General features: G+C 45.6%; 1 protein-coding gene across 8 annotated transcripts in view; it reads right to left on the reverse strand.

The window, feature by feature from the left end:
- The window catches only part of KIT (KIT proto-oncogene, receptor tyrosine kinase), an 82,791-nt gene extending 70,275 nt beyond the window's left edge, over positions 1-12,516 (reverse strand). For 7 of the 8 annotated variants that reach the window (XM_016951725.3, XM_054683131.1, XM_009447883.4 and 4 more), the window contains exon 1: positions 12,323-12,476. In XM_016951725.3, coding sequence (XP_016807214.1) covers positions 12,323-12,389 — 67 coding nt within the window. In that variant the 5' untranslated portion in view covers positions 12,390-12,476. Of the gene's footprint in view, positions 1-12,322 lie in introns of all 8 variants that reach the window. The other variant, XM_517285.8, reaches the window with a different exon arrangement.
- Between the last annotated feature and the right edge of the window lie 1,847 nt (positions 12,517-14,363).

Consider the following 14,363-nt stretch of genomic DNA (forward strand, 5'->3'; position numbering starts at 1 on the left):
GCCTGGCTGAAATGGCCAAGTGTTAGAAGAACCTCTTTAAAGCTGAAATTCATCAAGTTCTTCAGCTGAGGGCCTAAGAATCCCAGGTGTAAGGTTAGCAAGAGTTAGGAGTTCGGTCATATTTTAAGAAAAACATGAATGAATTTTAAAAAGAGGGGCAGAATCTCCAGTCCTTGGAGAGATACCAAAGAGCATCTAGCCTGGACCCTGAAACATCTCTCTCAGCTGTGAAAGAGCACTGCCGCACATTCCAGAACAAACAGTTCCAAACCTGCAGACTAAAGCACATTAAAGGCTCCAAAGGTCCTGAAAGTGAAGACACCTATCACTAGTCAATCCTCTTGGGTAAATCCTCCATCAAAAACACCTGTTGAATCAAGAGGCCTGCTGCTCTGAAGTTACAGAAACTGGGGCAGGGACATGATGGGATGGAGCTGGTGCTCAGCCCTCTGGAGGGCAGCACTGGTGGCAGGTAGTGAAAAGCACCTCACAAAGCTTCCCTGACTCCACTCCTGCCCATCTCCCCCAGCCCCTGAATCTCCTTTTCCTGTTGTTCTAGTTGCTTTCTTTGGCTTTCCTTTTTTGAACTGGTACCCTCTGACCCTCTGCATCACCTTTCTTTTCTCTTTCTTCCTTAACTAACCATAATATGGAACTAAAATAAGTCTAAATTAAACTGCTTTCTATGACAGCCCCTCAAATTACATCTTTTTTTTTTTTTTCCTTCTGGACTCCTGGACTTTTCTCTCTCCTGGAGAGAAAAATAATTCACTAAAACATAAGCCCCAAGAGAGGACAAAGACTTTTGCCTGGTATGTTCACTGCTACACCTCCGATGCTTCAATAATTATTTGTGAATAAATCTATGGATTTCTGGTATAAGGGCAGATTAAAGACACAGAAGGGATCAAAAGAATGAAGAATAAAGCTGTAATGTTAAGTACCCCTGCTGTACCGCCAGAGCTGGTGTTCCCAGTGGCCAGTATGGCGCAAAGCCACTAGACCCCGTGGGGGACCCACCTCACTCGCAGGCACACACAGTGCTCTGGGCCAGACTCTTTGAAAGGCAGTGGTTCTGAAACCAAGATGATCATGTTAAATAATATCCCTTGAAAATGCTGGAATGTAAATTGGGCAACACATTCAGATCTACTAAAAAAACTCACAAACCCTTCTACATATGCTGGTTTATTTTAAAAAAGCAAGGGGGGGGTCCTCTTTTATCAAAGTGATGCTTTTTGGTGCGGCTAAAAATGTATATACTATTTCCCAGCAGCACATATACAGACTATACTAAAATAAGTAGAGAAACATTGAAACATTCCAATTAAGTATTTTCATTAGCTATCCTAACATATTTTAGGTTAAGAATCCTGGCTTGATTTAACAATGACAAAAAAATCTAAAAACCAGTCCTTGTGGTGTTTTATCAGCCAAATAAATATCAACCATTTCTTAAATGGAAAATCTTTCTAAGGTACCTTCTTTCAACATCAGCCATTAAAAAGAAAGTCTGCATTGTGAAAGTTGGGATGGAATTGCATTTAAAATACTTTATAAGCCAAAATTTATATCCTTTGAAAAGTACCTGTACTATCTTTACTTCAGTCTTTCCAAGTAGAATTCTCAAGATCTTTTTAACATAGTCTTGTTTTATTTTTAAGTATGCACTAGCCAAGTAGAATAACAGACAGCCAACGTCTCCTGCCACCTTTCACACTTCTAAAATCTCCAGTAAATAGTTTCCCCAGAAGCCAATTGAATCCTGTTCTAGAAATACTTCTTTTCCAATAAAAAGAGATACATTAACTTCCAGAGCTCTTTGTGATAATGCTCTCCTTTGTTCTAACTCTGTCAACTAATTCCTCTGCTTAAGAACCTGCATAGGCCATTATATTTAAATTACCGGGAGTCCCGGCCATTGTTTGGAATTTTCTAACACCCTCTGAAATGTTCTAACACCCTCTGAAATGAGTTACCTGGGGTAAACCCAAATGAAGGTGGATATTTTGCCTCACTAAGCAATTTAAAATACAAGGTAAAGGAGAACCGTTTCACCTTTTTCATTTTCCCTCTTATCTTTTTTCTACTTGGTCAAGAATGAGGCATTCACTACTGGCAAGTGCTATCAGACACGCCTCTTCCTTAAGTGACAGAGTTCTGCCCACCACAAACAGCCACCTCCTCCTCCCTCCGAAGACTCCCTGGGTTGGGGAGGGCAGCCACCAGTGTGCCCCTAATAGCTTTCTAAAACAGGACTGGGGGGGATCCAGGGAAGAATCTCAAGATGTTCCAAACCACACAGGCCCCTTATCAAGGTTTGCAGGCTTGTTTGTTGCTATCTTTGCTTCAATGAACAAACTGACATAAACAAGGTATATTATTTTGCTAAATATTTAAAATATGTTAATAAGCAAATGAAAGGTCATCTACTGCCACAATCAGAAGTTGAGCCCACAAAATCTCTAATCTTGGCTAGGAGTGGGGAAGGTCGGTAGGGAGAAGGGAGCAGAATTAGCCTTGGACTTAAAAACAACTCAAAATACATATCCATACTGGATGTGCATTGAACATACAACACAGGTAATACATGCAAAAGTGATATCCATACTTTTCCATTTTTAAAAGTTATTTCTCTGAATAGGCAACTACTTAGCCAGATTACATTTACAAAAATCTCATCACATATAGCACTGCAGGAAAGACTTCAATTATTGAAGAATAAAAATCCAGGTGCCCTAAAAATTATCCCATCTCATCTTCCGCTACTCTCTACAGACGTTCTGTCGGCGGGAGCAGAGCCTTCCGGCTAACTCTAACCTTTGCTTTTCCTCTTCACATCTTGACCAAATTCCACCCCACTCTTTTAAGATTTAATTCAGGCCCCTATCTTCCTTTCAATTGGCCATTCAAGAAGTGATGCCTACGTCCTCCAAACCAATGGTAATGAATAGGACTGGAATTGTTAACTTAAATCTTATTACAAATCCTGTAACATTGGCGCCTACCCAGGACCATCTTCCTATAGGTCCTAGGCTCCTTAAAGGCAAGGATCCCATCTTAGACTCATCAATTTCAAAGTGACAGGTATTAATAAAATGTTATCAACCAGTAGCTGCTGAATTGCAATGTCATTTCTACCACCTTCCCCACTGGACCATGGGCTGATCTCAAACGTGCCACTGAGCCATGACCACAAAATGACCAGAGGGAAAGGACAGATGGAAAGGGTAGTCAGAGTGGTGGGTAACCAATCCATCCCTGAGTAATCAAGAGAAAAGGACTTTGGGAGCCGTCCTTCATCCTTACAGACTTTCTGCCTACATGCTGCGTTATAGCACAGCGATTCTTAGGGTAGGGCTAAATGATTGATTATGGATTTCTCTAGACCTTGAGCTTCCTTTTATTTGTCTTACTTTGACACTCAGTTTAAGCTACCACACCGTACAATTTCTTCTGTGTTTAGATCCCGCCACACCTAACAGATCAATAACCCATTTTTAGGCTGTGGGTTCTTTACTTGCTGTTATCAATATAGCCAAAATTGTGACTATAGTAGTGGATTATGTTAGAGTCTATTCAGCATTTATGAGAAACTCTGCCCCACAGCCAAGGCAGTGAGGAAAGAAAAACGGTTGGTTATTTTGCCATTTCTGAATTATTCCCAAACGATTTCAGGCAGGCCCTTAAAGGGCCATCAAACCAACTGAGTTGGGGAGGACCTAAGAACCATTTCAAAATGACAATTACTTGGTTTTCTTCACAGCTCCAGCAAAGGCCCTATAACTGAATAAAGTCTCTGCCAACCCTTCTAATGAAAGAATTTTCCCTTAAAAAAAAAAAAATTGCTGGGTGCAATGGCTCACACCTGTAATCCCAGCACTTTGGGAGGCCGAGGTGGGTGGATCACGAGGTCAAGAGATCAAGACCATCCTGGCCAACATGGTGAAACCCCGTCTCTACTAAAAATACAAAAATTAGCTGGGCATGGTGGCGTGCGCCTGTAGTCCCAGCTACTCAGGAGGCTGAGGCAGGAGAATCTCTTGAACCCGGGAGGTGGAGGCTGCAGTGAGCGGAGATCACACCACTGCACTCCAGCCTGGCGACAGAGCGAGACTCTGTCTCAAAACAAAACAAAACAAAAAACCAAAAAACAAAAACAAAAAAATTTTCAATTTCCTTCTGGGGCAATTTAAATGACTCTCATTTTGTTCTACTTTTCACTCACACACTAAAAATATTTGAAGACTGTCATTCACTAAACCTTCCCTCACCTTATCTTCTCCAGGCTTAATAAATCTAATTTCTTTAAGTTGCTTTCAAAGGACCTATTTCCCAAAGCTTTCATCAATTCTATGTCCTCCTCTATACCCAATATGGCCATTTTATTCTGAGAAAAACAAAAAACATACCTTAAACATGGCCTAATGCAGAGAAGAATACAGGATTCTCTTCCTAGTATACACTCCTTTTCATGAAAACTTACTTTTCACCATAAGACTGGTTCACAGTTAACACACCATTCTTTATAATCCCCAATGCTACCATAATATTATAGAGCCATGTTTTGTGACTTTGGAGTTCAGTTTTATTTCTTACAGGGACCTGACCCTAAGATTTCATTGACGTCTTCCCTCCATGTCTGTGAAATTGAGTTTCAAGAAAATGCAGCTCACAAATAATCAATGAATAAACACAGCAGAGTCCAACATCATATTCTCTCCCTCAAATAGGCCACCCCTCCTCTTGGCTTTATTTCCACTAATTCCATAGTATCAACAATACTCCCAGTTACCTACACCCATGATAATTCCAGTTCTCCTTCCCCTCAATCTCATCAGTGCCTGACACACAGAAGGTGCCCATAAATACGACGAATGAGAGAAGACCTGCACCTTTATCCTCCTCGTGTCTCTTAAGGGTGCTTTCTTTCCAAAGCATGTACCCTAATACCCAGGTCCACTACCCCTTCACTCAGAGATAATCTAAAGAGCCCATCTCCTGCCCAGCTCCCCACCACGTAGCTCGCAGCCATGAGTTTAACCCTCCTAAATAGTCTCCACAAAAAATCTCCCTTAGATACTTATATGCAAATGTTCATTACAGCATTGTTTGCAACCCAAATGTCCATCAAAGGAGGAACAGGTAAACAGAATGTGGTCTATACATACAATGGAATATTTTTCAGTCTTAAAAAGGAAGAAAATTCTGACTTATACTACAACAGGGGTGAACCTTGAGGATGTTATGGTATGTGAAATAAACCAGTCAAAAAACAGACAAATTCAGTATGGTTCTGCATTTGCGAGGTACCTGGAATAGTCAAATTCAGAGACAGAAAGTAGAATGGTGGTTGCCAGAAGCTGGGGGAAGGAGAGGGGAGCTGCTCTTCAATGGGTATAGAATTTCAGTTTTGCAAGATGAAAGTGTTCAACAGTATGAATGTACTTAACACTATTGAAATATACATTTAAAGATGATTAAGGTAGTAAATTTCATTTTATGTATGTTTTACTATTAAAAAAAAAACAGGCCAGGTGTGGTGGCTTACACCTGTAACCCCTGCATTTTGGGAGGCTGAGGCTGGGGGATCGCTTGAGCTCATAAGTTCGAGACTATTCTCTACGAAATAAAAAATAAAAAAATTAGCCGGTGTGGTGGCACACGCCTGGGGTCCCAGCTACTCAGGAGGCTGAGATGAGAGGATCACTTGAGTTCAGGAGGTGGAGGCTGCGGTGAACTATGATCGTGCCACTGCACTCCAGCCTGGCAACAGAGCAAGACCCTGTCTCATAAATAAATAAATAAATAAATAAATAATAAAAACAGACTCTCCCTTAGTGTTGGTTGCCCACAGCAAGGGAGTGTCCAAGTTTTAAGGCAGGGCTTGGCCTCTCGCTTCGTCAGACTATTGGAACAGGCTGGGGAGTATGTCTAATTGGACAGAATGGTGGAACAGGCAGCCCTGGACTAGTACGCAAAGCCTGGGGGGCCACTCCTGGGTCAAGTCCACCTTAGCCTTGACTTCAAAGCATTCTTCATAACCGAGACCAAACTCAGCACTAAATACACATTCCCTCCATGCTCCTTGAGGCTAGTAGGAGGAGTCTTACCTTCCCAGCCAATTCCCTACCCCCAGCCATCATACCAATAGAAAGGTTTGATAATCCTGAAGTAAGATCCTAATGCCTTGTTCCATGTACTGTAGTTTTTTTCAGCTGAAGCCACAACTACACTGCCCTCTTCCTTTAAGGTTCAGAAATTAATCTCAAATATTATCTCCTATGTGGATGCTTTTACTGATTCCTGATCTCTATTACCTGCCCATCAAGATTTAAGCTCATCTCCTTGAAAATCCTGCCCAGAGCACTTTACACTTAAGACAACCAAATTCTACTTCGAATCAGGGGCTGTGCTCTTGCCCTGGCCCTCCTCCGCCCCCAGCCTGTAACGTAGGACCAAGGCATGCGGATTGATAAGCCTTTGTTAAACTGAATCCAAAATGTTTACTGACCATTTATTATGTTCAAAGCTTAGTCTAAAGTGCTGGAGAATAGAAAAGATGTTAAACTAATACTTACTGAACACTAACCGCTGTGTCTAGCCTGGGGCAATGGACAAGTTCAGCTTGGTCCTTGAACTCCTAGTGAAAGCAGTCATGGAAAAGCTCCTTGACTGCTTTCATGGACCCTAGGTGAACTACATGTACTTATTCACCTATAGAAAATGGCCATTTGCAGACATTCCCCCAACCTAAACTCTTATCAAGAAATTTGTATCGCTTTTGGTGGAAAGTAACCCAAGAATACGGCTAAACAAAGAGCCAAGCAGATAAACATGCATTACCACTAATTGTGGTATATTAATTAAATGTAACAACTTCATCTTAAAACGAAAAAAAACCCACTCTAAATATCTGTTTACACATTTTCAATTTTTTTCTAAGAGGCAAAGCTGAAAGGGGAACATAAGAAAATCAGCCTGATAGTGGAGTCCACACACTTCCTCTATGCGGGGCACTATGCTAAGCATATTACATGCAGAATCTCATTTAATCCTCACAGGGGCCCTATGTCATCATCTCCATTTTACAGATGAGGAAATGAAGCTTAAGGAGAGGTTAAGTGTCTTGTCCTAGAGCACACAGCAGGGAAGAGGCAGAACTGGAATAAAAATCCAGGGTGTCAATTTCAGAGCCCAAGCTCGTAATTAACTGATGCCACATGTCCTGAATAATAATTTGGCTTAAACCTTAAATTTTGCAAAAATGTTGAAAACCTGTCAGAAAGGTATGCATGGGAAGATGTCTAACAAAAGTGTGTCATAACCAAAATGTAAGCATGAAAGCTAAAACATAAGATGAATGGGAAAAGTACCAGACACAAATGTTTATGTTGGAGAATCTTACAAGATGTGTAGTTTTTTTTTCCCCCCAGAGAAAAAAAAAGTTCAAGATCTATTCAATCTCTAGGACTAGTGATTTCCTAACTCTTATCAAAAGCTAAATAAAACAAGACCAAAAAAATTAAAGTTTATTTTAAAAACTGTAGGCCAGGCATGGTGGCTCATGCCTGTAATCCTAGCACTTTGGGAGGCCGAGGCAGGTGGATCACCTGAGGTCAGGGGTTCGAGACCAGCCTGGCCAACATGGTGAAACCCCATCTCTACTAAAAGTACAAAAATTAGCCGAGCATGGTGGCGGGTGCCTGTAATCCCAGCTACTCAGGAGGCTGAGGCAGGAGAATCGCTTGAACCCAGGAGTTGGAGGTTGCAGTGAGACGAGATTGCGCCATTGCACTCCAGCCTGGGCAACAGGGCAAGATATTGTCTTTAAAACAAACAAAAAAAATGCCTTTCTAATCTTTAGGGCAATCATCTTAAAAGAGTAGGCATTATTCCCATTTTAGGGACAATAATAATTCCTGTTTTACAGATGATAATTATGGCTAACACATATTGAGCCTGTACTATGAGGCACCATTCTAAAAGTTTTACATGTAGCAACACATTTACTGGCACAGAGAGGTTAAGTAATCTGCCCAAAGTCACAGAGCTAATAAGTGGCAAAACTAGGATGGACAATGAAAGCTCAAAAAGGTTAAACAATTTGCTCTAAGGCCATCGAGCTGTCAGTCATGAAGCCATCAGACCAACACAAGGTAGGCGGCCTGTCTCCTCCCAATTGTCATCTGCCTGGTCCCAGGGGCATATTTGGATTCCTGCACTCACCAGGGCCCAGTAGGGAATGCCTAAGGGATGGTAGGATAAAGCCCTAGAGCCTAATGCAACCTGAAGAGCACAGGCCTCATCTACAGGGGCCATGACCTTCAATTCTTAAAGAGGAGACAGAAATAGAGATCTTGATTTAAAAAAAATCTCTAGATTGTTTAATATCGCCTCAATGTTTTCTAAAAAGCATCATGTAGGCCAAAGAAAACATGTCTCCGCGGGCTATCAGATTACAACTGCTCTTTACTTATTAAGAGTCTTAGGTCAAAAGATGAGCTGTATGATCACGTCCAAAAAATGTCAGAAATCAGAGCTGCTGGGCCAAGCTGACTCAACTCAATTCCTCTCTATGACTCAACTCAATTCCTCTTTAAGTACAACAAAGATTTACACTGGATTTGCCTTCCAGGCAAACTTTTACCTCCTCTAACTCTTCCCCAGGCCTTCTTCAATCCGGACTTATAGCTGTGGCAATATCTATTCAAGTTACCAAAACTGCACATGAAATTTGCATATTTGGATTCCTGCAAATGTCATTCAATCTCAACTTTTAAAAGTTACCGCACATTAATACAGCAAAAGAAAGCACTTCCCACATCCTAGCCTGCCAACTCTTAAACTACATTCATTCTGAAGAAAAAGCTGCCACAGCCTTGACCACTACCTTGAAGGGGTCCCCACGCTGCAGGCCAGCTCTGAGAATTCCGCTAGAGACACCGAGGTTCATTTCCTCGTGTCCTTCTTTAATCAGCTGGAAGAGACTTGAGGAAATGAGTCAAAACCCTAAGGGTAACTTCGAAGGGCTGTCAACAACAGCAGCAGAATTCATCAGCACCACAACATCTGTACATAAATGTGTTCCAAGGGAAGCCCGCAGAATACTTGGCACATTTCTGATGAGAATTTCTTTTGGGAGAAAAAACGGCTTTGGATGGTAGATTGTCGTTATTTCTCACCGTGCTATCCAGGGTAAATAGCCAATGGCATCAGCCATTATTGGGGGTGTTCTCTTTCACACCTATGCACAAGACCATTTTTGTGTTTTGGAGTGGGAGATGGATTTTTAACTGGCTTGCATCATCATTTTAGAAACAGCGCTAACTGGAATGAGACAGCTAACAACTAAGCCAGCATACCACAGGGTCAAATGCCTACAGCCCTTCCTCCAAGCTAAAATTTAATTAATCCTTCCTCCACAAATACTCCGCTTTCATAAGACAAGCAATTCTAAATATTTTTCACCAAAATTGGGAAGGTAGTGACATTGGCCATCCTGTATTCCCAGAACTTCCAACAATCCCTGGCACATAGTAAAAACTCATTAAATATTTTTGAATGAGTCTTACAACAGATTCTGGTGAATCATGTGAATGGATATAGAGCTGGGCACATGCAGCCAATCTCATCAGGCTTCACCACTGATGATTTAGGGCTTATTCTTAGCCAGTTTCTCCAGCTGTAAAATGTTAGGGGTAATAATAGTACTACTTCCTAGGCTCATTGAGACTACTAGAAATAGGTAAAGCCCCAAGCAAAAGGCCTGGCACACAGTTTCCAACTGAAGAGCAACAACTATGTACACCACACATGTCATACGAAACTTAAGGCCCATAAGAAAGCATGCTATAAATGCACAGCATTACATGATTTACAGAGTCATCAGAAAAAAAATGGGAACGAGTGGGTGAAAAAACAGAATAGGGATAAATGAATTATCTGGGATCTCTTATTTCCAGCAGGATAATAATTTAGAGTGCCTTGTGTCCAGCTGCTGAGAATGACTCCAGCCTCACACCTGCAGGAACGAAACGGGGAAGGTATGATTCACTATTCCTTGCAGGTTCATCCTGTTAGGCACAGGAGCTGTAATACTGGGGGGGGGGGGGGGGGGGGGCGGGGGCCCTCAAAGGGCAATGCAGAGGAATATATGGGAATTGAAGGGCAGTAAGCATAAGCCACAGCTCCTTGCTTCAGTCAGGGGCAGACCGGTCAGATGCACCCATACTCTATGACTTCCCTGTGAGCAGGAGAGGCAGAGGAATTTCAAAGAGGCAGACAGGGGAATAGTTAAAAAGAGTGCTGAGTCTACACTCAGAACATTGGAGAATTCTGGACCCAAAGGATCCTTCATGATGCAGATGCCTCCTTGTACTCTGGAGGACACTGGGTTTCCCAGAATTTAAGCAACCTGCCCTAAGCAACCTGGCCAAGGGCACGCAGCCAAGAAATGGCAGAGAAACCGAGAACCCAGGGGACAGAGCAAGGCTTTGTCGTTACACCACACTGCCCCCCCAGGAGACAGACCTTAAAATTCCCTTTGCCAAAAATCTATTGGGGAGAAGAAAACCATTGATTCTTTTAATTTTTTAAAAGGGAGATATTCGATGTGGTCTTTCTAGTCCCCTACTAGGGTCTAGTTCACATAGCTTAACTGATATTAAAAAGGTCAAGGCACAAAAACATAAAGACCAGATGTGTTGTTTCAAGCTAGGTGATCAAATCCTCCAGGGAATCCGAACACTCCCTCGTGACCCCTGCTGACCCCTCCTGCTACACAGGGGTCCAGATGCAAGGCCTCTCTGCCCCCCACAGGAAAGCCCTCACAATAGTTACAAGTCCAGGACGCTGCACACTGCGCCTGGAGACTTTATAGAGAAACTGACCGGTAGTCGACAGTCTCACAACCGTTCATTGTGCCGCTTCCTTTCAAGCGCTTGATTCCAGCTAAGACTCACTTTCTATCCTTACATCATCAGGGTAACCTTAAAGGTTTGTTTTAAAAAATGACCTGGGAGATAGCAGGGCTTCAGGGGTGAGCTGGGCGACCTGCACTCGCCCGCACCAGCGACACCTGGAAAAAAGGGAACGGGAGGCAGGAATCTGACCAAGGGGCTCCAGCAACCTGCAAATCCTTCACCTAAGACCCAGTTCCCGCGCGGATATACCTGGATTTCTGTTATAGCTTTAAGAACTGAGTAGGATTTGCAGAAAGTTCCACGCCATCTCCCACCCCACCCCCAGGCAGCCCTGAAGTATAGAAGTCCTGGGGGCGGGGAGGCGGGCGGTCACGAATCTCAAAAATTTCCGAAGAAAACAGGACCTGCGAATACAGGTCGCAGACACCGGGAACTAGGGGCTTTCAGAACCCGCCAGGCAGGCCGGGCACTCTGGCCGGCGTGCTAGGCGGTCGGAGTCAGGGAACGCAGAGTCCCAGCACGCTGTCCCTTGCCTTCCCGGAGCAGGCGGCAAACACAGCCTCCAGCCGCCCCGGGGCGCGCGGCAGGAATGAAACGGCGCCGCGGCAGAAAGGGGCGAGCACGGGATGTACGAAAGCAAAAAGTCTGCAACCTAGCGGCTGCTTTCCACACGCCCTGCCCAAGTTGTCCCTGTCGCCACCACCTCCAGGCTCGCGGGAGTCCGGCCCCACAACAGCCCCACGCCGCGCACTCCCAGCGCAAAAGCCTAACCCGGAGGCGGGGAAACGCCGCAGCCTTCGATTCGTCTCCACGGGTGGCGCCGCGAGCAGAGGCGGCAGCGGGTCGGTCCCCAGCTCTGGGCACAAAGAGCGCCTGCGGTTGGAAGGCAGCAGCCGCAGAGCAGAGAAAGGGCTCTCTAACTTTGCCCTCCGCGCGGCGGAGAACCTGCAGGCAGGTCCTCCCGGGCGCCGGTCACACACACGCAACTTTTAACAAAAGGAAGCTGCGGCCGCGCCTCGCACGGCAAGAGAAGGCGCTCGGTGCAAACCCCTGAGCCCCCCGCCTCCGCCCCCGGCGCAACGTCGGCACAAAAGCCACCCCAAACTCGCACGCAGCCTGCAGCCTCGCTCACGCCTAACCCCCTCTTGCTGTCCCCATTCCTGAAGAACCCCGGATTCGCGTCCCCCACCACCAGCAGCTGGGGTCTCCTCGCGCAGGTGAGCGAGGCAGGGCGCCGGAGAGTCCGAGGGCCACCTGGAGTCTCCCCGGAGGCTGGAACGCACGGGCACTGAGGGCCCGCAGTCCTCTCTCCGGATGCACCCTGGCGGGTATCACCCTCCCGGACACAGGCTTCGCCGAGTAGTCGCACGGTCGGGGTGCCAGCCGCGGTGTCCCACCTGTCTGGACGCGAAGCAGTAGGAGCAGAACGCAGAGAAAATCCCAGGCGCCGCGAGCGCCTCTCATCGCGGTAGCTGCGATGGGATCCGAGCTCTGGTCCACGTTCCAGCTCTCGCCCAAGTGCAGCGAGCGCGGCAAAGCCGAGCCCCCAGAGCCGCGAGCGCCGAGCAGCAGCCCCTCCTCCCAGCGCCCTCCTTCTGCGCGCCGGCCACGCCCCTCCTCGCCTCCCCTCCCTCGCGCCCGCCCGGGTCTCGCTTCTTCCCGGCGGCGTCTGGCCCCTGCTCTTTCGACGTGTTAATGCCGGGGGGCTGTGCCCGCCGGGAGGAGGAGGGCGCGCGCGCCCTCGATCCCCGCTCTTGACTCCGGAGCCCCTTTCTCTCTCCACCTTTCCACCCCTGGGATGTGGACGGCCAGGCTGAGGCCGTTCCCGGACCAAGGAGGTGCTGCCCGCTCGCTTTGTGAAGCTGGGCACCACGCACACGTTAGGGCACGGGCCCGCCACCTGCCAGGTGCTCCCCAGACAATAAAGGTCGGCTGCCCGCCCCTCGAGCACGTTCGGGCGGGAGGAGGCTGGACGCCGCTGCTCGTGGAGGTGGCATGGGGATGGGGAGGGGAGCGTTAGGAAATTGAGCCCCGACATTCCCCTCCAGGCCTGTTAGGAGCTCCTGGCACCGCGGTAAAGGCTGAGCCCGGTTTCGCTAATTGTTTCTGCTCAATTTCTCCACCTGCTTCGTAACCTGTAGGAACACAGTGGGTTCCTATTGGTCGGCGTGGCCTCCGCCCAAGAAGCCCCTGCCGGGACTTGTGCGGAGACTGGGGCGATGGAGGGCGCGTGGCTAAGTTTGCTCTGGGAGCCCAGGTTTTCATACACGTTTTCCCCCCTCCCCCCAACGCTGCCAACCCCAGTCATGATTTCTCTGCCTCTGTAACAGACGACAGTTTTAGGGCTAGGGATCCCTGTGTTGCTCTTAACTGCCCTCGCCGGTCCCAGGAGCAAAATAAAAGTACAATGATTCTCTTAAGCCCGATTTCACTGCCCAGAAAGTGCCTTACCCACGGTCTCATGGTGGATCCTTGAACGGAAAGCAACAACAGTATCTGTATAGGGGTTAATAGTTCTTCCCCACAGCGACTCGTCTTTTCATGCTCACGATAACAGCTTTGTGAGGAGGGTAGAGCAGGTATGTTTATTATTGTAGTGAGGGAAGACCCAGGGCTTGAACACTTATTGGAAGACCTACTCCAAGAAAGATGAGCTTTCCCTATGCATTCTGATAAACTAATAAGACATCCCTCCTGAGAGCTTAAGAATGGAAAAATAAATGGCAGATGCCCATCAGAAAAAGGGATAGAACAGATACATCTAGACTCTTCTCTGAAGTAGCATCCAAAATTTATAGTTGCCCAGCTGCCCCACTTCGTTTAATATTGAAAGCTCTCCTGTTGTTTAATAGTGTGAGGACCCAGGTTGATGTAAGAAAAATGATTTTTAAAGCTAATCACTTAAAAATTATCAGTGCTAGAGGGTGATCAAATGATCAATGTGTATAATTGCGTCTCTTTAAATGTAAGTATTTATTCACTCAGCAAGCATTTGTTTAGTGTCTGCTGTGAAGCAAGGAGGAGCTAGGTACCAGGAGTACTATTATTAATAGACAGATATGCAGATGTGGCCCCTGCCCTCACAGTCCTTATAATCAAGTACGGGGACCTACATCCCAATCTCCCAGCAAAAGTTTCGAGTCATGCGGCTGTAGGAGAACTGAAATACAAAAGGTCTCTGTGCTCTGGGCCATCAGATCTCATGTTTTTCTTAGGATGACAGATAAAAGATACCACTCAAAGCAATCATAAGTTTCTGGGATCTTGATTTATTTCTAAAATTCATTTTGTATTGAGAAAAAATCACTATGAGTTAAAATATCAACATTATGCCTGAGAGAGAAAATTTACAATTTTCTTCTTCAATCAGCTGATATTGGAGAGGATAACATCTTCAAAAGAGTGGGTGAAAAGAGACCATATTGCAATTTAATTCTA

This window comes from Pan troglodytes, chromosome 3 (assembly GCF_028858775.2).
Source record: "Pan troglodytes isolate AG18354 chromosome 3, NHGRI_mPanTro3-v2.0_pri, whole genome shotgun sequence".
Taxonomy (NCBI): domain Eukaryota; kingdom Metazoa; phylum Chordata; class Mammalia; order Primates; family Hominidae; genus Pan; species Pan troglodytes.